General features: G+C 50.4%; 1 protein-coding gene across 4 annotated transcripts in view; it reads right to left on the bottom strand.

The window, feature by feature from the left end:
* The window catches only part of STARD8 (StAR related lipid transfer domain containing 8), a 69,352-nt gene that overhangs the window by 28,664 nt on the left and 12,827 nt on the right, over positions 1–27,861 (bottom strand). For 2 of the 4 annotated variants that reach the window (XM_019753601.2, XM_019753602.2), the window contains exon 1: positions 316–507. Coding sequence is in view for 2 of the 4 variants with exons in the window: in XM_019753599.2 (XP_019609158.2) it covers positions 7,935–8,052 (118 nt within the window). In the remaining 2 variants the exon portion in view is untranslated. Of the gene's footprint in view, positions 1–315; positions 508–7,934; positions 8,142–25,771; positions 25,806–27,861 lie in introns of those variants that run through there. The other 2 variants (XM_019753600.2, XM_019753599.2) reach the window with 2 other exon arrangements.

The raw sequence follows: 27,861 nt of genomic DNA, 5'->3' as shown, positions 1-27,861 counted from the left end.
AAGGAGAGGGCAGGAGAAGCGGCGTGACCCAGCCACAGAGCCCACAGCCACGCCGCCCCCGCCCAGCTCAGGCCCCCCTCCTAAGCCCCAGAGCTACGGCTCCCGACTCCAGACAGGCCCGGGGATAACGCGCGGGCAGCTGCTTTCCGCCACCTCACTTGCGGGGCTTTCCTGGGAGAAGCACGGCCCCCCGGCGAGCTCACGGATGCCCCTAGCTTAGGCGACTCCGACCCCAAATCACGGTGGCTAAAGTGGCTTAGCTCGCTCCCCCCCGCGTGGGTCCGGGTCTCCCCCTGCTGTCACCCCAACTCCTACCTGGAGGCCGCGTTCACCGCATGGGGTTCGAGACCCCGACACAGCTGCCAGCGGGCAAGAGGCGAGCGCAGGCGGGACTGCTCCGTCCGGGGCACGCGCGGAGCCCGGGGTCGGGTGGGGGTAACGGTGCCAGCCAGAGCAACAGCTGCCGCGGCTGCTTAGCTGTTGTCAACCGGAGGCCACTCTTGGCGCAGGTGGGGAGGGAGAGACGGCGAGCTGGCTGTAGGGACACCCCGCCCACATATAGGTCCCTCGACCAATGAGGAAGCAGTCCGGCCCACCGGACTCCCCAGAAAGTCGCACAAATTGTGCTGGGCGGGGCTCTTGCCTTCTAGTTCCTCCAATCGCTGCGCCGCTGCCTCTCCCCTCAGGTCACACTGCTGGGGGTGGGGGGAGAGAAGGCGAAAGCCAAGAGCCAGGGACCCAGAGTGAAGGAGCGAGTTGGCCAGGGACACAGACTAATATTTATTGAGCGCTGAATGTGTCTGGCACCGTGTGGGGGGTTTGAGTACACGTGCCACGTGCACGGGAAGGTTCAGTGGCTTGCTGAGGATAATTTACCGGGATATACAACTCTGGTGAGATCTCGGGTTAGTAGAGGCAACCAAGAGAGAACCGAAACATTAGATATTTGAGCAGGAGGTTGCCATTCCCAGCATCCTGCAACTTCCCCACTACTCCCAACTCTGCCTCAAGTCCAAATTCTTCTGCAGCGAAATGCATGGAAAACTTGGGGGCATCTCCATTGATCATGGCAGGAGAGCTCCCAAGAGTTGTGACATCATGTACCACCAGAAAGCCCGTTTAAATTCAGTAAGAAACAGTGTTAAGATTTTATTTCTCTCTCGCCTTTCCTCACAAGGGTTCAACACAAGTTCACAACCTTAATTTCTCTGTTGCACTGGGGACTCTATTAGCCTGGGATGGCAGGACCCATGAGCCCATGCGTCCAGCCACCCATCCTCCACATTTACAAGTACAGAAACCGAGAAGAGATGACTCACTCAAGTTTACCCAGGAAATCCATGGCAGGGACAGTATCTGCACACCGGTTACTTTCTCCCTACCTAATAGATGGAGAAGGGAAGCGGAGGTTCCTAGAAAGCAGGGATTGCTTTCATCTAACTTGTTTGCCAGAGTATCCAACACAGATGAGAGCAAAAATGAGTGATTCTTAGAATAGCAACTTTCTTAAGGTCACCCGAGGCAATGGAAGTGGCAGAACCAGAAATGTAGCCCCACGTGCCCCCCTCCTGTCTGGCCTTCAACCCACTAGACCAAACTAGAATTCTCCCACCTTCCTTCCCTGCTGGCCCTGCTGAGTATCAGAGGAGAAAAGATGAAACAAGGCACCGCTCATTCCTTTCAATGGCAAGACTGCAGGTGGCACTTGGTTCAATGTGAGCCATGTCCCTGTGGGTCTTGGATGTGGATGAGGCCTGTACGCCAGAACTCACACCTGGGTACAAAATCCTACCCAGTGTCAGGAACCCTTCTGATGGGTGGGGAGGGAGATGACCTCCTTCCTGAAGCTGGGCTGTTACATCGGTAAGCATCCCTAAGGCTCTCAGTTGGAGCCAAACTTATCTTGCTTCTGGAAAATTCTAGAAGGACATAAAAGGGTGGGTCCTGCAATGATCCTAGAGCTTCCCTAAGGGCAGGAAATCATGTCAGAGCTGATTCCTTCCACCCCACGGCACCAAGCACAGTTCCTACAGCAATTTCTCAAGTGATGTTTGCTGATGGCTGAATGAACGTCAAATGATTTTCAAGGCACAACCGTGAAGAAACTACAATCATATCAATGATAAGCAAACCCAACTTGTCTTTTTGTAGATACCTTTAAGTGAATTAGATACGATGGGCTCTGAGATACTCAGCTCTTAAAACAAAACGAGACAACCCAGAAAACTACAACAGGGAAAACTGCAGAAAGCACAAACACTACAAAAAGAGTACAAAAACTACTAAAAAAGTACAAAAACTGAAAGAAAAAGAGCAATTACCATAAATAACTAGAACAAGAGCTCCACAGTGCCTGGCATGGAGTAAGGTACTCAATAAAAACATCTGTTGAATGACTGAGTGAATACAATAGTCAGGGAAACCTATAATCCTAATATTTGCCATGTGCATTGTGACATTTGAAATGGCCCAAGTGATGTCTGGGCTATTTCTTTGCGTCTTGTTTGATCTCCTTCCCTTACCCCATGAGCTTCAGAAAGGCGAGAAGAGCTCAGCCTCTTCAGAAGGACAAAGATACCGTAGCTCATCTTTTCAATCGCACCACTCTCTCTTGCTCCCCAAGCCACCCCCAGCCCTCATGTAAGCTGACGTCTTGCATAGAACAGATATTCAGTGATGGTGCCTGGATCGGATGAGGAGGTGGTACCTTTTCACAGGCTCCTTTCTGGGCACTGTTCCTTGGCGTCACTTTTCCCACAAGCCCCAGTCTTACCTGTGTCCTATAGTGCTGCCGCTGCTGTCCTGGCTGCCTACTCAGCCAGCAGGCAGGAAAACCTAAGTGCATGAGGGCTGGCTGAGGGCAGGTAAAAGGCCTTGGGGTGCGTGCATGCACCGAGGCACGGGCTTCCCTCACTTTACCACGACCACAGCCCAGCTGCATCGTGCAAAAGGCAGGACAGTAGCTTCTGGAGCCAGACGGCCTGGGTACAAAGTCCAACTTTACCACTAACTAGCTGTGTGACCTTGGGCAAATTACTCTCCAACTTTCTGTGCCTCAGTTTCCTCATCTGTCAAGTGTGGATGATGATCACAGCCCTGACCTTGGATGGCTGTTGAACAGATCCACTGGGCTAAGTCACACTTAGAATGATGGCTGGCACATAGAAAGTGCTTCTATTACACGTGGCGACAGAGGCCCCGAGCAATGGTGGAATGAGCCCTGGATCGGGAAGTGGGGCAGCTGGGCGCCAGTCTCAGCTCTACCACGTTATGGCTGTATTACCCAGGGCAAGTCACTGTGTGAGCCAATCATCGCTTTCTTCACCTGTCAAATGAGGTTAGAGCACAATCTGTAGCAGGTGGAGTAGAGACAACGGATGTGAGGGTAGATTGTCAAGGGCGGTGACAGGAGCAGGACCGCACTAACCACGTTGCAGAGCTAAGCTTTTTTCCAGGGCAGAGAGAAACTCCATACGTACGCTGTTACCCTGAGCCTCACTCCACAACACCTGGGTCCCAATAAGTGCTTATCTGAGGATTTACAGCAGTCCCTACACTTCCCTCCTCCTGCCCCCACCTAGGAATGGGGGTTCTTCAGGCTGTTGTAAGCAGACCCATAAGCCCACTCTGGAATGGCTGCGGGTAACGCCAGGAAGGAACCAGACAGACTCGTCTATGACCCTTTTCTATGGCGCTAAAGGAGCAGCAGCAAATAATTCCAGGAAACTCAGCTGGGGGGAAAGAAAGGGGAGTCGAAGCGTGAGGGGAAAATGAATTACACCCGGACAGGCAGGTCCAGCACATGACCGTGGGTGCCCTCACACACATTCCTGCATGCCTCATCGAAAGCCCACCAGCCAGGCCTGTGAGGGTAAGCGCCTGCTCCCTGGTGCTTTGGGGCCCCCACCCAGCCTCATGAAAGGGGGCTATTGAGCAGGCTCCCACAACGTGGGATACTTAGTTACAGCTCATAAAACAATCCTGAGGAGCTGTGGCCATGGCAGGGGTTTGCACTAAGAGGGGTAGCCAGAGGAGGGCCAGACGTGGGGAGGTGAGGAAGCGGTGGTGAGAGGGGCTTGCAAAGGTGAGGGGCACACAGGCACCTCACTGAGCATTGCTGAGTGGGGGTGGGGCACAGACAGCTAGGTCCTGGGAGGAGTTCAGCTCACAGCCCAGGGGACCACTGTGGCTGTGCTCACCCCATATGCCAGAAACGCTGGAACGGGGAGCCCTGTGCTGGGCTGGAAGTCCTGAGCTGCCTGTGAGGGGGAGTCAGGCACAGGCCAGGGGAGTTTCAGGGATCACCTACCTCTCTGGGCTCCCCCTCAAGCTACAACACACAGACCTTCATTCCCTCCCACCTGCCTCCGGGAGCCATGGAGAAGAAAGCGCTGGGCTGGCTCATGAGGTCTCCAGGCACTTGTACTCGACAGCTGGAGGCAAAGAACCCAGGGCTACTCTGTTCCTATCCCTGGCTCTTCCCCAGACACCCAAAAGCCTGTCCCCTTTTCCCCAACAAACACCAAAGTGTCAGCCTGATGAAGGCTGGCCCCCTCACATCCACATAATAGACCCACCAGGCCATGACAATGAGGTGGGCCCCTGGCCGGGCTTTACTGGCCCATCTCAAAGGGCCAAGAGGTTTTCTGCTGTAGGCAGGTGAGCCCCCAACCCCCGCTCCCTCAGGGAGGTCTGCCTGCCTTTGGCCCAAATGAATAGGTGAGGTCACCCTGGGCAGAGCACTTGGTGACTGCGGCACAGACACCCAGAGCAGGATGTCCACCCTCGGCACCCCACCCATTCCTGTCCTTCACAGGAAGGTCACAGCGTGCTGAGGGCAGATGAGTAAAGGCAAGCCCACCTCCAACACAAGCCCCCTCGCATCCTCCCCGTGTGCACATACAAGCAGCTGAGCCCAGAGGAACCTTCCCTCCTCTCCCTCCCCCACAGTCCCCTGTGCCTGGTTTACTTTAAACCTTTAAGCTTGCTCCTTCCTGGCTAGGCTGTTTCCTCATCTGGAAAAGCAGGGCTGAGCCCTAGTTTCTCGAGTCCCTTCTTTCCAGTGCATTCTCTGCTTCCGTGAGCTTCTCTGTGTGTTCCCGTGTGGGTGGGGCTCCCAGAAAGCCAGCATTAATGGGGCTTCTGCAGAGGAGGGGGGTGGTGGGGTGTGAGGGACTTCTGAGGATGGGGAGTAGCTGGGCTCCAGGCCAGAAAGAGCAGAGGAAAGAGAAAAAGGAAGGGGGTTGCCGAGGCCCAGCCAGCCTAGAAGGCTGGAGATCTGGCCTCTGCCTCCAGCACTGCCCTCAGCTCACCCCACAACAGTGGGTACCCAGAGCCCTTGAGCAGAGCTCAGTATCCTGCTCCCTTGCCTGGGAACCTTCTACATGGCCCTCCCTCTGGGGAAGGAGCTCCCAAGACAAAACCTGGGAGGGTGAGGAGGAGATAGAAAAGGAGGAAAGAGGGAGCTCTTCCTTCCCACCCACAGGCCCCACCATCAATCAGCCTGACCGCATGTGCAACCAGATCCAGTGCCGATGAAGTTGGAGGGCTCCTCGGGCGGGGGTGGAGGGAGTAGCTTTTACAGGCTCTGCACAGAGCCTAGCACAATCCAACCCTGTGATTATGGGTCTCTAGAGCTTGGCAAACTCAATTCAAGCAGACAGAGCGGTCCCCTGGACACCTACCCACCCTGGCTCCTTTCCCCGAAGGACAGCCCTCAGAGGCCTCAGGATGACATCAGAGAGAGCCTAGGATGTGTTGTGAGGCCCGAGGGCTACTCTACAAAGGGTCTGGGCTCTTCCTGGCCCAGGAGTCCCTATCCTTACTCAATGGGCTCTTCTCCAAGTACAGGTCTCCTCCACCACCACCTTCCAATTTTCCCTCTCTCTCACTCTCTCGCGCTCTCTCTCTCTCTAAATAAATAAAAGCTCTGATCTGACCCTCACCCAGGCTGGGGCTTCCCTATGCATATGAGGTGAGACAATTAAGTTCACGAACTCATCCTAGAAAAAGTGCTACATACCTCATTGCTGAATCTCACTAGGGTCACCTTTGAAGTACTCCCCTTGGGAAGCTATGCACTGACACCAGCACCTACTCTACCTTTCAAAGCAATTTTGGGACTCTTTTTCTGGAATGGCCATCAGAGCTGTCGTCATATTACCCTTGATGTCCTGAGTGTCATCAGCATGTCTTCCTTTCAATATTTCCTTTATTTTCAGGTAAAGAAAGAAGTCATTGGGGGCCAGATCAGGTGAGTAGGGAGGGTGTTCCAATCCAGTTATTTGTTTACTGGCTAAAAACTCCCTCACAGACAGTGCCCTGAGAGCTGGTGCATTGTCGTGATACAAGAACCATGAATTGTTGGCGAAAAATTCAGGTTGTTTTCATCTAACTTTTTCACACAGCATTTTCAGCACATCTAAATAGTAAACTTGGTTAACTGTTTGTCCAGTTGGTACAAATTCATAATGAATAATCCCTCTGATATCAAAAAAGTTTAGCAACATTGTTCGAGAACTTAATTGTCAGACCTCGTATGTATCAACCTGTCAGTCAACATGGGCACCTGGGCACCCGCACATGGCTGGGGCAGAGAACACAGCAGATGGGCCTGACAGCTGGGGTCCCTATCTTCGTGGAGCTCCTGTGCCAGTGGGGGAGGCAACAGCAACCCCAGAGGGAGAATGCCCAACTCAGACAGGTGAGCAGTCAGGTGAGGTCCGGAGGACTGGGAGAGAGGGGGGCAGCAAGGCTCCCAGGTTGGACACCTGATGTCTCTGAATCAACAGACCCCTAGGAAACACCAGGGAAGTGAATCCTGGGTCCAACTCCCACCAAGGCTCCTGGATCAGGGGCAGGACACTGCAACTCTGGCTTCTACCCTGCTTCTAGCACAGAGATGCTGTGTGACCTTGCTGAGAGTCTTGCTCTCTCTGGGCCTCGATGTCCACATATGTACAGCCAGAGGGTCTGATCTGAGCATCTCTGCAGGCCCTGTCCTTCAGTGTGTGCATGTTCCATGACAAATCTATGTCGAGAAACCCAATCCAGTTTGCTATTTCCTCCCTGCCATTTGGGTGGGAGCAAGGGAGAATTTACTGGGGAAAACGAATGGGCAGAGCATGGAAAAGTTTTTAAGTGCTCAAAGAAATATATATTTTTTTCAATTTTTCAAAAGACAAAGTGCCAGGAACTCTGAGACCCACTGGAGTGAAAACAGGCCCCGGGATGGAGCTTTTAGTCATTTCGAACTGACTGAAAATGTGCTTGGGGGGGGGGGCTCAGCTGTGTCATGCAACTGGGGAATAGAGTTAGGCAGTAAAGGGCCCTTGGAGGGATGGTGGGGGGGGTGTAGGGAGCTACTGAATAGGTAGTGAGACCTAAGGATACGGAGACAAAAAGAGAGCTAGAAGGGCAGACAATGGAATAAATAGTAAAAATACAGGCCGAGGGTCAGATGTACAGTGGGACAGGAAGACAGACAGGAGGGTGGAAGTGCGACACCAGAGGCAGAGAAACAATGAATAGGAATAAAGGGAAAAGAGCATACTGTTTATTAAGCGCCTACTGTGTGTTGGTAACTAAAATAACGTTCTTTTTGAGCGGAGGCTGAAGGCAGAGGTAGAGAGGTGGGGAGGGACGAAACCAGACGGACAGTTGGGATAAAAGGACGGGGCACCTTGAGACAGAGCAAGAGTGGGCGAAGAATTAGAAGAAAGCAGGCGCGCTGGGGTGGAAGGTCTGAAAAGGGGGACTGCCAGCCAGGGGTGGGGTTTAGACAAACGGACGTAGGACTAATAGATGAAAACGGGACTGGAACCAAGGACGAGCGGGCCGGGAGCTTGGCGGAGCCTCCGGGACGGCAGCGCCAAGGCTCTCGGCCAAGTGCAGCAGAGCCCTGACCTCCCGCAGGTCCGCCCAGCTCTGTTCACCTGGTTTCCAGCGCAGCGGGTCGCCCCGGGTGCCCTTCACACCCCACAGCGTCCTCGGCGTCCACGTCCGGGGCTTCGGAAGCCGCTGGGCCGGCCCCCAGCCCCGCGCCTGGGCCATGCGTTGGCCGCGGCTCCGGAGCGCGCAGGCAGGCAGCGAGCCGGCTCGCCGGATCGCTGGCGCCTCGGGTGGTTGCACCCGAACTGAGCCCACAGCCCGGGAAACATCGAGGGAGGGAGGGGCTGAGAGAGCCACTGTCGACTGGCCCCGCCCCTCATAGCGACTAGAAAGTTCCACGCCCCCACCTAGGGCAGGAACCCCCCTTTCTCTATATCCTATGCTGGCCTCAAGTCATTTAGCTGCGATACCCTGATTCCCCGTTGCCATCGGCCCCCTCTCCGGTTGGAGTCACCTTCCGACCCTTTCCACCCCGCCCCTATTTGAGAGGTGTTTTACTACTAATCCCACTCTTTCCTGCCCTCCCACCTCAGTGCGAGAGTGAGGGTCTTCTTAGTCCCCAGGGCAGCCCCTCCGCCACCTGTCTACCCCAAATCTCACCCACCACGTGAAATGGCAGAAGACCTTGTGCATAGGTCCAATGCGGAGGGGAACCGTGGCTCCCACAATCTTGGCAGGCTGACACTCACTCCTCACCACCCACTGCCACCTCACCCCCACCCCCCACCCCCATTTTCCATCTAACCAGAGCAACGGGAGCCTGACTTCCAACAAGAACACCTGAAATGCTTCTAGTACCAAGAACCCCTGGACCTTCTGAGCAGAAGCGTGCCTTATAGACTCATGTTATAGACGCAACACTGAGGCCCAAGAATGCAAAGACGCAGCGACCATCTAAACGGGGGGGGGGGGGGGCATTAATTATGTCCACGTTGCAGGACTGTTTTGAGGACCCAAAGGGGCTGAGCGTGGTGCCCGGCTCAGAGTACAGTCTCTGTAAAGAAAGATTCACTTTTGTTCTCAGAGATCGGCCCTGGGGGTCTACAAAAACAGCCCGGATCCAAGACCCTAAGTTATATATCTTCAATTCCCTTACCCCTAACCTCCACCCACAGCAAGCAAACTTGCCTTACCTGATCTGCCTTTGTTTACAATGCAAGGAACACAGAAAGCTGCTGGCTCTCAGACCTGTTCATTTGCACCCCACTTCTAGTGGTGGCCAGTAAGCGGGGGCAAGATTCTAATAGTGGCTCTGCACTAACTGGGCACAGCCTGGGCCGTATTTCCTCTCTGAGCCTGTTTCCTCATCTGTAATGTGAGGATAATAATCCCATGACACAATGGGAATCATGATAAGGGAATGCGCAGGTGAAGTTCACAGCCCCTCCCTCCACCCTCTCCATACCTTGTGCCACAAGACTAGGGCTAAGCAACCTCATTTGGGAGGGACAGGCTAGGAAAAGAAAGAGGAGTTTGTGAATTGAGGTGGGCTTATCTGCAGATTTGCACCCACTTTTCATAGACCCAATGTCAGGGCTGGTAGGGAATGAGAGATTAACATAGTGATTGCCATGCCATTTATCCTTTTCCACAGGCCAGTGCTGGCACACAGTAGGTGTTCACGAAATATTTATTGAATGCATTCTTCACATGGGGTACAGGACTTGCCCAAGGTCACATAGTGAGTCCATTTCAGAATCAAGACAGACCTCCTGTGTACTCCTCCTTCTACTAGGCCAGGCTGCTTCATGGAATTCTTTTTGGCTTTCTTCATATGATCATAAATCAGCCCTCTGACCTCTCAGCAATCCCCACTCCGGACCAGCTCCGCCAGGATGAACAGCCATTGGGAGGCCCCTCTCTGTGCCCAGCTTGGTGCTGCCACGCCTTTGACTTCTGTTTCCAGCAGCCCCTGCACTGCTCCTGCCACAGGGGCAAGTTACCTAACCTCTGAGGAAAAGGAGGCCCCAGTCAGCTTCCTCCAAACACAGGAGTTTCCCTTTTGCTCTCTGGTGGGGATGGAGTGCGGGACAGCCCTGGGCGGCAGCAGCCTAGAAGGAAGGGCGGCAGCAGCCATTTCCTACCCTGCTAAGGCATCTCCCTCCCTGGCCAGTCCCTCCCCTACTTCCTGAGTTCTGCTGCCTCGGCCCCAGCCAGAACGGTGATGTGAAAGCGCTCCAAAGCTGAACTTGAATCACAGAACCTGGGAACTGGAAAGGACCCCACAGGGCATTTATTTCTACCCCGTCCCCACTGCAGGAGTGTCCTCTGTTAGAAAATCTGATCTCACCTTTTACAGCTTCAATTTCCTTCTTCATAAAAGGACAGGATGACACCCACCTGACAATGTTGTTGTAGGAAGAAATGTGAGAAGGGATTTAATAAAAGCTAATGTGTATTGAGTGCTAACTCTATGCCCAGCATGGTTCTTACCACAACCCTCTAAAGCAGATACTGTCATCATCACCATCATTATCATCATCCCCATTTTACAGATGGAGAAACTGAGGGATGACAAATCTAGTGTAATTTGCTAAGTTCACACAGCTAGTAAGTAGCGATGGCAGAATTTGAACCCCAAGGCTCTCCTTTCACCCATATCATGGCAGTCATCATCCTTACGCCACCGTCAAGTCCCATGAGCTCACATGTGTCTGTGTGCCTGGAACTTTTGTGCCCAAGTATCCCGAAGGGCCAAGGGGGACAAATGTGGAGAAACCCTGGGGACTGAAGATGAACCCTGAAGCTTCGGCTCCAAGCAGGAAATGTCTTTGGAGTCGCTACCTTTATCTTAAACATCTACTTGAACTTGCCAATTAACTCTAGGATACACCCATGTTGCTTTCATATAAAAATTAGTGTTTTTTTCTCCTTTAGGCCTCTGCCTTTTACCCCAGGGGTACCAGATACGTGGCACACGGCAGGCCCTTAGTCCCTGAGAAGAGTTAACATTTCTGAAGCCCATGGTGCATGAGCCAGCATTCTAAGCACTTTCCATGTGTGATTTAATCATTGAGACAACTCTATGAGGAGACCGAATTATTACCATTGTTCTCATTTTTAGTGGGAAAACTGTAGCAGAGGAGTTAAGCCATTTGCCCATGGTCGAAGGTTTGGAAGTGACACTGGGATGGAAACCCAGACAGCCTGTCGGCCTTGGCTAGTGACCATTATACATACTGCCTCTCAGAAAGCAAAAGAATCTCTTACCCAAGCATCCCCACCTCTTTGCACCAAGATGATTGAGTAGGTTCTTGGCAGAAGCAAGCCTTATTCTAATGAGGTGAGCGGCTCCTTGAGGACTGAGATGTAGCGCCTCTCCCCCAACTCACCCTTCCCCAGATCGATGCATAGGGCTGGTGACCTCCATTCGAATGTGGTGACTGACTGCTTCTGGCTTGTGGCAATCTCTGGGACCTAGCACTTCACACAGGAGTCCTCTGGCACCCTCCATGGACAAGATCTAGCTTCAGAAATGGCTGTCCATCCATGTACAGGGACAAGTCCACACTTCTAAGGTTGACATTCAAAGTGCTGCACAAGGTCACCCAGCCAAATCAGCCTGCATTCCTGAGACTTCATTAACTTAACTTTATTACCTTCCGAATGTGTTACATATGTTCTTCTCTCTCACAGAAATGCTCATCCTTATTTCCTCAGACCTATTTCACAAACACTTACATGGTGCCTTCAGTGTGTCTGGCAATGTTCTAAGCTCTTTGCACGTTTGAAATTATAGACTTCTTCCAGAAACCCTGGAGGTACTATTACTCTCCCGTTTTACAGATGAGGAAACTGAGGCACAAAGAGGCTAAGCTATTCACCCAATCTCCTGCACCTGGCAAAGTCCTACATACCCTTGTAGGCCCTCCTATGAACAGCATAAGCCACTCCCTTTCTGGGGGGCTCCCACAGCTGTTACATCAGCAATGATTCCATATTGAGTTTAGTTACCTATATGTCTTCCTACCCAATCAGAGTTTGAATTCTTTCAGGGCGGGGACTGTTTTATTACTGATGGCGTATCCATTGTTCAGGAAGCAGTTTGCCACAGAGCTGCACTTAGGGAATATCTATTAAAGGACTGAGTGAAGAGTGAGTGAGTGAGTGAGCGAGTGACCAGAAGCAGCCTTGACCAAACCAAGTGGAGGTTGAGAGATTTAGGGTTTTCTTTCCCCAATGCCACTGGAGTGGAGGAATGTAAAGATGACTCAATGACCCAGAATGACACGCAACCACAGGTGGTGAGGGAAAGAGAGAGAAGGGCCCACGAAAGTCACGGGCTCTGGGGTCCACTCTGGGGTCCGTTCTGGAGAACGGAGCTAACTGGCTTGTCTTGTCCCCTCAAAGGCCCCATGAGTGTATCTGCAATGCAGGGGGTTGTATGGAAAAGAGCGAAGGACTTAAATGTCACCCTCGGGAGCTGGGGTTTGCTTCTTTTGGCCTTGAACGTTATGCTTCAGTAAACTTGCTCTGTCCTTCCCTTGCTGGCCAAGTGCTCTTGGTGAAAAAGTAGAGGGGATTTGGGCTCAGTTCTGGTCTCAAGTTCTGGTTCCACCACTCAGTAAGAGAGAGAGAGAGAGAGAGAGAGAGAGAGAAAGAAAGCTGTGCAACATTTGGAAAGTTATTGACCCTCAGTTTCTTCACTTAGAAAATGGAAATCTTTTTTCTGCCCTGCAAACCTTGAGATGATGGATGTGAGGACACATTGTAAGTGGGAATGAGCAGCTGCAGACAGAACAGCTGTGGGGTCTACACCTTTCCAACCGAAGGCAGAAAGCTCTGGAAGCTGAGCATTGACCTGGCTGTGTACGGCTATGGCCAGTCACCAGCCTCTTCTGGGCCATGGGAAAATGGGAAGTCCTGGGCCCTTGCAGCCACGTCTTCGGAGGGCTGCTGGGTGCACAGCAACAATGTCCATGCATGTGGATTCTCTGAGCTCCAAGGAAGGGGCCCCTAACCGTCGAAGCAGCCTTGGCTTTGAGCACCCATTTCCACACTTAGATGCCAAACAGCACTTCTCTGGGCTTCCGTTTCCTCACTTCTTACATGGAGACCATAACACCTACCTCCCTAAGCCATTATGGACCTGGATAGATAACAAAAGCTTGGAAAAGACGTGCTTGTCACGGCCAACGTGCCCACCTTAGCCCTTCGTCCTGCCTGACCGCTTCCTTCTTGTCCTTGCATCATGTTCTTGCCTCTTGTCCCTGCTCAGCTCTGATCGCCACTGATTCTGCCTTTATCTGGGAAGCAGTTACAGCATCGACCCACAGCCGCCCCTTACCCCCACCCCCTGGCCTCAGTACACACACCTGCACCCCAGTCAGAACTGGCGGAAGCCTCTCCTCCTCTTGCCATCACCTGTGTGGGTATAGCATGTACCCTGCAGTCTGGCCCAGGGGTCCAGGGCTCTGTCCATTTGAGCCGCTGGCCTTGCCATGAACAAAAGCTGCTTTTGTGTCAGAGGGGCAGTTTGCAGCTTGGGGGGCAGTAATCTGCCCCTTGTATCTCCACCGACTGGTGACTAGCAAGGAGGGCCAGAGAGATACGGCAGTGGGCAGGCTTTCTTTGCATCAGTCACTTGGTATGTTCCCCCGGGATTCCAGGCCAGTCCCAAGAGAGCCCCCAGTGGCCCGGCCTCCAGGGCAGCCCAGCCTGCAGATGGAGGGTTCCCAGGGGACATCTGCTCCATCCCTCCGTGGTACAGTTGGAGGTCTGAGGCCCATCCAGGCACCTGGACTTTGCCCTCCACTATTTGTCCCTACCTTGCCCTGCCCTGGACAGTCTGTCTCCCAGAGTTCTCTCTCATGGGGCCTGAATGGCTCAAGTGATCAGATCCGAACAAGGGCTTCTAGAGAAGTCCCAAAGTTCTCTGGGGGAAAACTCCTGTCATTTCTCCTCCAAGGGGTGTCCTTAGGTAACCCAGGCCAAAGTCAGTCTGGAAACAAAAGGTGGCGAGGCACAGATTCTAAGATAAACAGTGGCATGCCTTGAGCACATAGGGGCACCGACCAGAGCTGTGAAAGGGGCAGAGCACCAGGCCAGGCCCCTGCACTTCCTCAGCAACAATGGCTTGGAAGCCAGACTGCCGTCCAGGAACCTGGAGAAGGAAAAGCCCTGTGGAAATGCTCACTGGGGCCCATCTCAAAGCGGATTTAACCCAGGTCAGAGACAGGGGACTACATTCCTTGTCAAAAGATAACCCCAAGCCCTGTGCAGACAGAGGTGGCATGAGGACAGGCCTTGTCTTATTCTCTTGAAGTTTGAGGTGGTCCCAGCAGGACAGAAGGGTCCAAAGGGGCTGGTGACACTCAGGGCCTGTGGGCAGGGCCTCTGGGTCAGCTGTCCCTCCCTCCTGCTCGCCCTCCTTTCCTAGCTGTTCTCTTTCCAAGCCTGGGTGCTGTGTGTTCTAGTTTAACCAAGGACCAGTTATTGTCCTCCGCCTGGTGGTGCCACCTGGACCCCACTCTGCCTTTTACTTGCTCGGTAACCTTGGGCATGGTACTTGCCCTTCCAGACTCAATTCCTTCACCTGAGCATAAAAACGTTAGACACACTATGAGGATAGGCTTGCAGACGGTGCCTCACAGTGGCCGGGGCGGGGGGAGGGGGGCGGGGGGGCAGCCTCAAGGCCCGCCTTGGGGATGTTGGGGGAGGGGAGAATAAGGGACAGCCGAGCCTGGTGGCTCCAGGCCCCATCCCTACCCAACTTTGCTGAAATCAGAGCCATGCTCCTTGTTTTGTTTTATCTATTGAGGTTCCACATTGGATTCAGTTTTGGGGGGAAATCTTCACCTAAGACGAATATAAAAGCCAACAGACTAGATATGTTCCCTTTACATCTAGGCCTCAGTTACCTTCTGAATGATCATTACAGGCCATAAATACGAGTAAAATGTTGAGAACAGTGCCCAGCATGTAGCGATGGTGAGAGTAATAGCTGTCATTTATTGAGCATCAACTGTGCCAGGCCTTGTTCAAAGGCTGTCCCTGAGTCAACTCATTTGATCCTTCCAACTCTTTTCAAGAAGACACTATTATTATCCTCATTTTACAGATAAGGACACTGAGGCCCAGAGAAGTTAAGCAAGTTGTCCAAGATCACACAGCACAATGAAGAGTGCAACTGGGATTTGCATGCAGACACTTTGGCTCTAGGACCCTTAATCAGTACAACTATTGGCTCTCAGTACATCTTTACTTATTTCTATTATTCCTGTGCTAGTTGTTATTTTCATTGCCACATTATGTCACTGTCACCTGTAAAATGGGCTGAGCTCGCCTTGCACTGTGACTGTATACCTAAAATCAGATTACGGCTGCAGCGCGGGTGCGCTCCTGCTCCAGCAGCCAGCCCAGGCTGCACAGTGCTGCTGGGAACTTACAAGGTGACTGGATGTCCCGCACGAGACAAGACTACTGATATGCCACATCCAGCACTTACTGACTATAAATGTCACCCTAGCACTATAAATGTCCTGCTTTCACCTGTCTTAGCCTGCCTTCTTCCCTTTTTTCTGCTTTTCTGGCCCCCTCGATTTCTCTCTTCCTCTCTCCCCTCTCCCCTTGCTCAGCAAGACTCGTTATAACTTGCTAAACCACAACCCTCGGATTTCTTCTATTTCCACTTTCCAGGGGAATTTTGCAGCTGGTCCCAACGGCTTCTCCAGATTGCCCACCCCCTCTGGTCATGTTCATCTCTTCCAGGACCCCACCCACCTTCCCAGGATACTTCCCTTAACTTGAACGCTCTCAGCCCAGAGGCTTGCAGCTTCCGCCCTTTACTTGGCTGTTAGAGCCAGTCAATTCCTGGGCAAGTTCCTTCCCTTTTCTGGATCTCAGTTTCTCTCAGTTTCCCCGTCTGTTAAAGGTTGAAGAGGAGTGACTGGACTAAATGATAGTTGAGGAGTCCCAGCTGTAAGTTCCCACCAGTTTACACCCGGTCTGTTGAGAAAATGAATTTTACTGGGCAGTTCCTCCTTCTCTCTCTCTCTCTCTCTCTCTCTCTCTCTCTCTCTCTCTCTCTCTCTTTCTCTACACACACACACACACACACACACACACACACACATACACACACACACACGTATGCACAGGGAACTCTGAAAGCATTAGTTGGGGCCAGAATCTGAGAAAATAGGAGCTGAGGGGGGTAGAGGGTGGGAGCAGTAGTTGCAGAATTTTCAAAGTGGAGCAGCATTTTGATAGCCAAGTAACTTTTCTAAAGGAAGGTCAGGGAACTGTGTGCCCAGAACCAGGGCAGCAACAAAGCATCGGCCCCTCCACGTGTGGCACACCCCTGGGAATCAGCTCCACGTCCCCCGGGCAGCATTCACTTCCCCCCACTTGCCTGCTCTGGACAAGTCATCAGGACTAGGGGCAATGGGGACTGACCCAGGTGTGCCATGTTTCTGTTCTCGACGTGCTTCCAGTCAAGTCACAGAGACAAGCATGGAAATACATAGGGCACCCACTGCGGTTTCCAACGCTCTTTCATTTCTTTCTTTGGTCCTTACCACAACCCTGTGAGATGGCAGGAGCAGAACTGTCACCCCATTGTACAGAACACAGGACTGACAGTCACAGAGGAGATAATTCACCCAAGCTGATCTGAGCAGTAAATGGCTGAGACACAAACCCAAACGTTTAGCTTCCGGAGCCAGCGCTCTGTCCAAAGCATCTCGCTTTCCTGCATTTTCAACAGCTTGGACAACACAAGCCTTCTGGAAAGCTACAAAAAGTCCTCCTAACAGTGGCTCATTCAGGACAGTGGGAGTGAGGGGTTGTGGGACTTGGGCTCCTACAACCTGACATTTTTTCTTAGAAAATGCATGTTATTTTTCATCTATATGTGAAAGGAAAAAGCTCCAACACAAAGCAGAATGTGATCCACGCTATAAGACAGACACAGTATCTTGGGGACTGGAAGAGGGGAGGAGATGGTATTTGAACTGAGCTTCGAAGAATGGGAAAGGTCCAAACAGCCTGCGATGGGGGCAGGGGCCTCCCAGCCTCCCAGAGCCTGCAGCAGTCAGCTTTGCAACTCAGCAGCTGTTGCTGACTTCTGAGGCCTGCCTAGAAGGAATTCTTCCTGAACAATTAGGTGCATGGAGTGGGCAGGATTTCCTGTTTTCTTTCCTTTCCTCTTTTATATTGTGAGCTACCTGGGCCAGAGCCCGGGGCTTGGGAAACACCTGCTTCATTCACCCGCCCCTCACCTGGACTGTGAGCATGGATTGCTTTGGAGATGTCCAGCTGGGCCAGTCCAGCCAGACACGGGCAGTAGAAGCCATAGGAACCAGCACACTTACGTAGAAGCAGGCCCTGGCCAGGCCCTCCCCACACCGCTTTCCACTGTTTTACTAGGGTCCAGGATTCAGTATCAGACAATCAGAGGACCAGAATGACCACATTTTTGAAACACCACATTTTTGGAAAATCAGTGTCAAACCCCTTTCCAATTAAGAGTCACATTACCATCCTGTGTAGGAGCTTGAAGGGCCATAGAGACCACCCTATCCAACCCCTTCATTTTAATGATGGGGAAGTCGGGGCCCAGAAGGAGAAGACACTTGCTCAAGGTCACAGAGTGTGTTCCCATCCACATAAGTCATCATGCCTGGTTGTACTTTGGCCTTTGCTGACAAATGACCCTTGCTGAGAGCCAGGCCTCCAAGGGGCTCGTGGCAGACACGAGAAAGCAAGTACATCTGATCCTTCCATAACTCCTCCAGAATTTGCCCTCTGGCCTGCACACTGCCTCCCTGGAGTGCGGGTGGGGCTCCAGAGTCACAATTCAACATGGGCTCTCCCCGTCCCAGATGCCCAAGGGCTCATTCCTGAAGCCTCAGCTCCTGCCTTAATCTCAAATCAGATTTTTGGACTCGAGAAAACATGTCCCCCTGGGCTAGGCATGGTGGTCATTTTATACTCATTTAATAACTATAATTTGGGTATTACCTGGGAGCTTATAGAGCACTGTCCCTCCTCCTGTCACACTTAGTCCCCACAATAAGCCAGGAGAAAATTGAGAACACTGAACCTCACAGAGGTGATCACACAGCTAATAAGGGACAGACTCAGAATTCAGACCCAGGCCTGTCTGCCTTGTCCAGAAACTGAGCTCTTTCCACCAGTTTAAAGCCACCTTTTTTGCTTCTTTCTTGGTAGTGGATGGGTGGATGGGTGGAGGGAAGGATGAACCAGTCCCTGAGCATGCTCTCTGTGGCTGGCTCTTTGACAATACAGAGAGAAATGAGACACAGTTTGTACCTCAGGGAGCCCAATGTGTCAGTGGTGCCTCTGAAACTTCTGCAGCAATGTACCCCCGAATGGCCCCATATCCCCCCCGCCACAGCCTCCAGGGGCTGGAGAAGCCCATGCGGCTGGCCACAGTGAGAAATTTCTTTGAAGTCTCCACTTTTAGCTTCCAATTCATGTGAATGTAGCATGCTCTTGCATAGCTATCTGTGCTTGCTGTAATGTAAAAATGATGTTTCGCCCGCACATCCTTCAGGGGAAATGGGCCGTTACAAGCAGATTCCTTTGAAAGCATCTTCCAGGAAGAAGTTCTGCTTACCTCTGGCCCAGGGGGCACACATAGCCCCCTTTGAGAAGCAAGAGACAGTGGTAAGTTTTTGTGTGGTGCAGGTGTTATTCTGCAAAACTAACAGTTTGGTAAAGAGGCTATGAGCATGTTTCCTTCAAGACCATGTTCCTTTGGCACCCTAATGATCCACATCTCTGCCCTGCCAACTAGCTCTGAATTAGCCCTGTTCTGCAGCCCAGAAACCAGAACTGGAAAGGACCGATGGAGTTCTGGAACACGTTTTTATCTAAAAGGCCTTTGGCATTGGCCCTTTGGGTAACTGTGGTTGGGAAACAAGATGGCATCCACCTCCCAGTGACAGAGAGATGAGAGGAGAGAAAGCCAAGACATCTCACAGCAGCTCATGTGGGGCGATGGAGTAATTACCCCGAGAGATATTTGGGGACTGGGAAAGTGCTGCCCTGCTTTTGCTGGCTTTCTTCAGACAAGAAGCGTGTACTCTGTGAAGCCTGAATGTTGTTCTGACATTTGCATGTCCTGTAATTAATTTATGTCTGTATTTTTTTCCTGATTTGAAAGGAAGGTTCTGAGTGCCAGCTTACTTAGACGATCCTCACAGAGACAAGAAAAGTGGCTTGGCCCTCCTCTTGGGCCATAGGTTAAAGGGAGCAGGGCATCTCTGGGGACCAGATGTGGTGATAATAGCATGAGATCAAGGGATGGCAGCCACAAATGGACAAGTGGTGCACAGGGGGAGAGGGTTGGAGATTCTCAAAGGACTGCCCGTCCCTCCTTAAGAGTCTCCTTTTGGCCTTTTTCTCTTTCCAAACCTTAGAGGGCTTTGTGTTTTGTTTTTCATAATAAGGCCGTTCCCTTCCCCTGTGGAATGTACTCCCTGAAACCTCCTGCTTCAGGGGCATGTGGACACAGACTTGGAAGCCTCTGTTCTCAGGAGCTCCACTTCCTATGTTTTCATTTTCCTTCTCAAAACGCAAACTAAACCAGCTCTTCCTGTTTCTGGGTTTGGGATGTGGAAGGTCACACAGCAGGGCCTCTCTAGCAAATAGGTCAGAAGGGGCCTTTGAAAGCTGCCCCTTGGCTGCCCTGCATGGGAGGAGGGCTGTCTGAATGGAACTTAGTTCTATGGAAAGAGGAGGAGGACACAGAGAAAGGCTGTGGGGAGGGAGCAGCTCCGCTCCTAATACCAGTTTGCTCCCCTTGACCTTTGCCCTTACCCCGGCTGACCAAAGCCAGGCGCCATGGAGCTTCCAGTGGCTGAGCTACTGATATTCAGCCATTGGTGACTTCCAGTTGGGAGTAAGTTTAGGGAAGAGCCATGAGGACTGTAAAAAATCATTTTAGGAACTGAGGCTGTTGTGCACTCTAGGGAAGGACAAATTCTGGGGAGGACATTATAGATTACTGGGGACTTGGGTTCTAGTCTCAGTGTCACCACCAACGAGCTGTCTGCTGTTGTGCAGATAGTTCACCTACCTTCTCTGGGTTTCAGGTTCCCCAACTGCAATGAGCATTGGACTGTATGAGCTACCAGGTCCCTTCCATCTCAGACTCTGGAAAATTCTAAATGCCAACAGATTAGTTCTAGGGAAGAAGGAACATGTGACTTCCATGAGACACCAAGGGGTGAAAATGGGGCCGGTGAGTGCAAGTTGTGAGGCAAATTCTGGCTCAACATAAAGAAGAACTTTCGACTGAGTATAGAATGAAAAGGGATGCTTGACCTCACTTGGAGGGTTTGATCCGAGCCTGAGTGGGCACAGATCAAAACCTCAGTACCGGGTTTGAAAACCACTGACCAATATCATCCTTAGGTGCCCTCCTGCCTTGAGAAGTAGGGCAATGTCCACGTTTCAAAGATTTGGTGGAAATGCATTTTACATGGATCTGCACCATTGGCTGGAACTACCGGACCCTCAAGGTTCTGTCTCAAAACAGTTTGCCATCTGGAATGAGTAGGGGCTCTGTATCAATTTGTAATCGCTAGTTCAGAGCTGAAATGATAGGGAAGAAAGTCTACTGAGAGGAAGAAGTTGCTAATCTGATTACCAGAATCTCTTTTGCTATGCCATCAAACCTAAAAGACAATCCTTGGCAGATTCGTTGTTTATATGAGGCCCGGTGCTTACTGTCTATGGCAGATACAGGAAAGAAAAAGGCAAATTCACAAGAGTCTGATGTGTTATAGTAGAAATATGGATAAGATGGGATGGGAGGCCAGAGGACACCTTGACAGGCCAAGCAGAAGGCTAGCAGAAACACACCCAGTGGAGAGCCCAATATGAGTTCATTATACATATAAAAAATAGTCAGTTGTCCCATGAGACTCAGAAATGTGGGGATGTATTGGGAGATGAAGCAAGAAAAAGATAGGTTGTCTAAGCTGTGAAGGACCTGGCATGCCATTGTAAAGAAGTTGTACTTTTACCAAAGGTAAGGAACCATCAAAGGTGTTGGATCATGGTCGGTTTTTTTCTCTTAAAGAGAGAACTCTGGCAGCAGTATGGGAGGTAGACTGGAAGGGAAAGCATGGTGGCAGGAAGACGAGTTTGGAAGCCATTGCAAACATCCATGCCAGAGCTGCTAAGGGCCAAGATGGAGGGCAGATTTAGGAAACATGACAGAGACGTTTCATGGGATGGCAGCAAATGAGAGAGATGGAGGAATCCAGGTGATTCCCACAATTCTTGCTTGAGTGATTAGGTGGCTGATGGTACATCAACCAAGAAATAGAGTCCTGGAGAAGGGGAAGGTTTCCAGGGGAATGATGAAGAATTATGATCTGTGGTGTCGAGTTGGAAATATTCATGGGACCTTCTGGTGGAAGTGTCTTACAGCACTTCCCAGGTCTTTTCCAGGCCTGTCACTCCAACTGCAATTCCCATTCCCTCCCCTGCCCCTGGGTCACTATCCCATTCAAGCCAGGTCTTGCTCTGGTCTTCTGGATTGGCCCATGCTATGAAAATGGCCCACCGGGCTGTGCCTCAGAACACTTACCTGATGTGCATCTACAGGTCTGGAAATATTTTCCCCATCCCAGAGAACATCTTGAAATTGCCCTTTGCAATGACCGTATCCCCACCTCTCCCTCCTTTCAATTCGACTCTGGCACGGGTGGGGGTGGAGGATGACACAGAGTCAGAGTACAGAGGACCTTGTTACCTTCTAGTTCAACCTTCTCATTTTTCAGACAAGGAAACTGAGGCTCAGGGAGGGGAGACAACTAACTCAAGGTCACAGAAGGAGTTAATGTCAGAGCTGGGACTAAGTCTCAGAGTTCTCAACTCACAGTCCAGTGTGTTTTTGTCTTGTTGGAATTCATGGTAGATTATGGTTGAAAGATTTCCTGTCTCAAATGATAATCAATTCCAGATACCCACTAACTAAGTAGATCTTTCTACCTACCATTCTAAGTTTGCCGGGTAAAATATGTGTCAAATGCTAGATAAGCTGTGCCCTGCAAATGTTCTTCATACAACTGCAAATGCTAAATGACCAGATCTGTCAAGAATCAGTTACAAGAATTATTTCAGCACTTTTGAAACAAAGGAAGTAAACTGCATTATTATCCTGATGGTTTTCATAGCTCAGTATTTCAGTCTACTGCCCTCCTAAGCATTCAAAGTGATGTCCAGTAGCAACTGAAATAAATGCATTTAAATAAATATATTTGTTTCTACTTTCTCCCTTTTAAATTGGTCTCCCTGCCCGTCAGAGCTGGAGGGAGGGGTCTGGGGCAGCTGATAGACGAGACTGGTGCTGAGGCCAAGCGTGCAGCCAGGCTGGAGCCAGTTGGGTTGGGGAGCCGGGGCTCTTGTTACAGACCAGCTACTACCCCCCAGGTTGCCTCAGCCACTTCGGCAGGAGCCTGGAGAGAAGCCGTGACCGGCTCCAGGCAACAAAAGGAGCTTTGTGAACTGGGAGCAAGGGGCCTCGGTAGGATTTGGTGCAAGGGAGGTGGGAGGGAAGGTCAGCAGCTTCCTCACCTCTGTGGTCTGCTGGGAAGGGGAGCTAATGGGTTCAGTAGAAGTGTGGGGTTTGGAAATCAGGGAACCATTGAATTCCAGAGCTGCAACATACCTTAGAGGTCATGTAGACCAAACCATTCATTTTATAGTTGGGGACACTAAGGCCCAGAGAGGGGAAGGGACAGGGTGAAGGCCATACAGCTGGCAAAGGCAGGGCCAGAACTGAAAGCTAGAGCCTCTGGTTCCCCAGTCAATGTTCTCACTTCAGTACCTGCACTTAAGCAACATGGTGTGAGGACTTCGAAAAAGTATGAAGTGATGTGGGGTGCCCGAGAGCAACTAGTGAGTGTTGGAGTGAGCCCCGAATGCCTCAACCTCCTTCTGACCTGCTGGTTTGTGTTTTCCAATGCTTGGTATTATTATATGCACGATATATGGAGCGACACACTGACATTTCGAATTGTGATAGACATATATTGGATTCAGTATGTATTGGGAAAGATGTAACTAGTATCACAAAGCTGGTTTCACAGGTATTACAGCTTAGAGGGAGGTTATTGTTCAATATCAGGTTGACTTAAAGAAAAACAGTAAGCATATAATGGCATCGGATGAAGCGATGGCAAAAATTGTGAAATTGGTTCACAAATAAGGGAAATTTGGAAAACACTGTGCTAGCAGATTCTTGCACCATGACAGCAAGACCGTCAAAGGTCATTCAGGTCATGCCCTGGGCCTAGGTGGACATTGCTCACGTTCTCCTCTGAGAACAGTGCTACAGATTTGCTCTGTCAATGAGACCGGTTAGGACGAAAGCAGCAGCATGTCAGAGAAACCTTTGATTGACTGATCTTAATAGGAAGAAGATCACATATGCAAATCACATGTCAGCTTTGAGTCAGTGTCACAGCTTTCTCTTCTCTAAGAAGTCCACCACGTCTGTTCTACTGTTCTGGAACTTGTAAAAATAGCACACACGAAAGCAACAGGCTCGAGGGGCACGTGGTGCAGTTTCTTAAGATCATTCAACCATGAGTGGCACAGTCAAAATTGGATCCCAGGCCTCTTGCCCCCTCAACTAATGCTTCTTCCACCGCCGCCCCACAGCAACTTCTCCGTTGCCCTTTCTGCACGCTCCCCTCAATGCTCCCCCACCCCAAATCAGGCAGCTCCAGCCTCCACTGAAGTGCTGTCTGGCACAGCTCACTTTCTTTAGACCTTCTGAACTCATCAAGGACCCAAGAAGCTGGTAACTTCGGTCACCAGTCACCTCCAAGAGGATGGCTGGGTGAGTGAGAGACGGGAGTGACACTTTATTTCTGTACCTTTTGAATTTTGAAATACGTGAATGCATTACGTAGTCCACAAATAAATAACAAAACAAACCCAGAGTTCTGCTCCCTCCCTGAGCTAAATCTCAGAACTAAGCACAGTTGTTCAGCACTTTGTTTTTAACATATTGACTCTTATGATTGAATTCCAGAGCAGCAACATACCTTAGAGGTCATGTAGAACAAACCATTCATTTTATAGTTGGGGACACTAAGGCCCAGAGAGGGGAAGGGACAGGGTGAAGGCCATACACTTGATAAATGTGGACACTGATCCAGAGAGAGGACGTTCCTTGCCTGGATTCACACTGTGAATCATTAGTAAAATTTGGGCTAAAATCCAAGCCCCCTTATCCCCAGTGCCTTGCTGCTTCCATTGCCACATCCATAAAACTCCTAATTTGTGCCTCATGGGCCTTGGGTCGGCCTGAAACAATTTTTTTGCCCTTAAATAGACATTTTCAAAATTTAACCTAAAGAATTAGCACAAAAACCTGTCCCAGCTCAGCCCTGTAGGTGGCAACATCTTCTGCCTGGCCCCAGACCCTAAAAGACATTCCTCTAGGCACTGGAAACCACAGACCACTCAGCCACCTGGTGCCCACCCTCCCAGGATTGAGCTCTGGCGACTCAGCCTGGCACAGATCGTCTAATGAGGCAACTTGGCAGCTGCAAATGCATTCGTCTGGTGGGGGTTGGGGGGGTCACTATTTCAGGGCCTTAGGGGTTTCTCTTTAGCCTTTGCAGCTGGTGTCTCTGAAATGGAGAAGTTTGTCCTTCCCCCAGGATGGGCAACCCACAGATCTTGTGCCCCCAGAAGTCTCTGTTGCAAAGCAGGAACTGTGCTCAGCAAGAAGCCCTGGAATGGTGGTGGGGGGAGGAGGCGGAGGGTGGAGAAGCAGATGTATGCTGTGTGCTGATCAAAGCAGTGTTCCTGCTTCAAAATAGGTCCCCTCTCATCTGCTGTCATGGCAATGCAAATAAACGCCTCGCCCCACTGGCGCTTCTTCTTTTTTAGCAGCCACCACCCAAGAACTCAAGGGCCTAGGGTGGAAAAGTCCTTGGGAGGTCACCAGATCCCCTCTCTGCCTCCTGGTAAGAAGGCCCAAACCAGCTCCAACTACTTGGGGACCTTGCATAGGTCCTTAGCATGTCACTTGTCAATTGGTGCCTTTCTGTTTCCACATGACCCCGAACCTTAACTACCACCTAGGAATCATGCTCATTCAAGTCATGAGCTCATCCTGATGAAAAACTAGAGCCAATGGGAATGGCTGAGGTCGGGCTGGAGCAAGGAGGATGGCCTAGATGACCTCAGCCAAGCCTGGCCGATGCCCGCAGTCAGGCTCTGGCAGTAAATTCGTTCCTGGCCAGTATCCTTTCCTCTCCCTCCCCAAAGCAGCCGTCTTCCTCTAGACAACTGGGTCCTCCTCGACAGAAGGGAGCTGCCCCCGGAATGCCATCCACTGGGCAGAAAGCAGACAAGCTCAAAGAAACTTGTCAGAGAGAAAAAAGAGGGCAATTTTTCCCCTCAAGGCTACATATATCCCCTCAATCCTAACTAAGCCTCTTGGAAGCCTTCCAGATAAAGCAAATGGTGGAAATACCACTGGCCCCGACTCTCAAATGTCAAGTCTCTTTTCCTCCACTTACCTGTCCCGTTTCCCAGCATACCTCCCACCCCTGGTATACTTCCCAGTGGAAAAAAGGCCTCCGAGAACAACGGAAGCATATGGATAGCTGCCACTTGCTGATAGCTCTTCAGGGACATCCTCCCCTGGCTCCCGGAGCAGAGAAAACCCTCCCTGGGAGAAATAAACAAACTGTGCATGCTCACTCACTTCCAAAAGGCAAAGACCTAGGAGTCCACTAGAGGGAGATAGAGAGTGTCTTCAGATTCTGCATCTAGGCCACTGGCTGTACCGCCCAGAAATCTAATGGGCCACCCAACAGGAGCACTGAGAAACTGGTCCCATTGCATGCCACCGGTGTGCCCCACTTCACACACTTACCGGCATTCTTCCTCCCCCGCTGCAACGGGAAGCACTGCAAAGGAAACAGAGGAGAATCTCATCAGACAGTGCAGAGACCCCTGCAAAGTTGAAAATGGACGGAATCTTTGAAGTCGGCATGTTCAATCAATCCATTTTACAGAAAGACACACTGAGGCCCACAGCAAAGGAAAATGAAATACAAGTAGGGAGCAAGTGGGATCTAGAAGCCCAGACGCCTGACTGCCTGCTCCATAATACTTTCTTCCACTCCATTGGCAGATTCCTCTGGTTTACTTCACTCTCACTAAATAGGGAGCACCCCCAAGTCAGGGGATTGGAGAGTCTGCACAGTTCATAGAACTGTTCCAAGACCTGCCAATAAGGATTATCAAAAAATCGGTCAGCATTGGCTTGGCACATACCATCCTTGGCATAGCATCAACCAGGTTAGAAGCACGGTGTGTTGGTGGAATGAGCAGTATTTAGAATTGGAAAAGTCAAGTTCAGGTCACCTTCCTCTGCTTACTGATGATACGATATTGGACATAACCTCTTGAACCTCAGTTTCTGCATCCATAAGACTAAGATAGTAATAATCCCAACGTCACAGGCTTTGTGAGAAATTAATGTACCTGACAGTATCTTTTAAAATGATAAAGCACATTGTAAATTCATTCATTCAACAAATATTTATAGAGCACCAACGGTCTTCAAAGCACTATGCTAGATGCTAAGGAAATAGCAGTGATCAAGACAAGGTCCTTGTCCTCATGGAGCAGGGACAAACAATAAACAGCTAAACAAATAAATAAGGACATTTCACACATCACTAAGAACCAATAGGAGAAACTCTGTTTCACTTATGTAGATCTTTCCTTCTTTCCTTACTTGCTTTTTTAGTTTTTAACATATAGATTCTATATACGCTTTGTAATATTTCTAAGTATTTCAATGCTTGAAGGTTGTTGTTTTTATGGTATTTTCTTCAAAATCATTTGTATATTCTAAGTTTACATAGCTAGTACATAGAAATAAGATTCATTCTCCACGTGTTGATATTGACCTTGTAACTTAGGACCTTGTTAAACTCATTAGTTCTAAAAACTGCTTTACAGACTCTTTGGGATTTTGTACATAGATGATCATGTTGTCTGTGAGTTGGGGCAGTTTTATTTCTTCTTCCCTCCCGCATCAAAATGCTTTTCATTTCTCTTTTTGGCTATTGCCCTAGCTAAGGCCAGGAGTACATTTTGTAAAACAATGTATTTGAACTTCCATTTCCAGAACAACATTGAGTGGATATACTTTTCCCTATTCTTCCCACTAAGTACAACTAAAATCTAAGAACAATGTAAATATAAAACAAACATAATAAGACTCTGAAAGGGCAGCTGCTTAGTTCAGTTGGTTAGAGCATGAGCTCTTAACAACAAGGTCACCGGTTCGATCCCCACATGGGCCACTATGAGCTGCGCCCTCCACAACTAGATTGAAACAGCTACTTGACTTGGAGCTGATGGGTCCTGGAAAAACACACTTAAATAAATAAAATGTTAAAAGAAGAAGGAGAAGGAGAAGGAGAAAAAGAAGAAGAAGACTCTGAAAAGTAGGGAGAAAGTAGTTCAGGACCTTGAACCTGAAGAATGACCTGGCAGTGGATTTCCTGGGCTTTTTGTCTAAGACATCCTAGACTATACGCTGGAAAAACTGGAAACACAAATAGGCACAAACAAAGCTTCAGGGATAGCCTGCTCTCTCTAGCCAAAGGGCCAGGAAAGGGGAAAGCCTAACAAGACAGAAAACTTGTAGACCATCGTTGACCCACAATTGTCAAATACCATGGACTCCGTTCTCACCCCCCATCAGAAAAGGCCAGGTAGGGAGCACAGATCTTTATCCTTGTCATACTACAGCTGCCATCTCACTCCTTCCTTCAGGGTGATTGTAAAAGGCCCAGAGGAGAGGCAAGACTTTCATCCCAGTCTGGAGGTCCAAACCCCACCCCTGATACACACACCATGGTGTTAGTGGAGAGCGTGTGAGAAGCTGTAATGAGGCGTCCTTCCCAGCTCAGTGGTGTAGGCAGAGGCCTCGTGGGAAGCCTGGAT

The sequence above is a fragment of the Rhinolophus sinicus genome, chromosome X (genome assembly GCF_036562045.2).
Source record: "Rhinolophus sinicus isolate RSC01 chromosome X, ASM3656204v1, whole genome shotgun sequence".
NCBI lineage: Eukaryota > Metazoa > Chordata > Mammalia > Chiroptera > Rhinolophidae > Rhinolophus > Rhinolophus sinicus.
The sequence above is the reverse complement of the archived record's forward strand: the minus strand, read 5'-3'. Positions and strand labels throughout refer to the sequence as shown.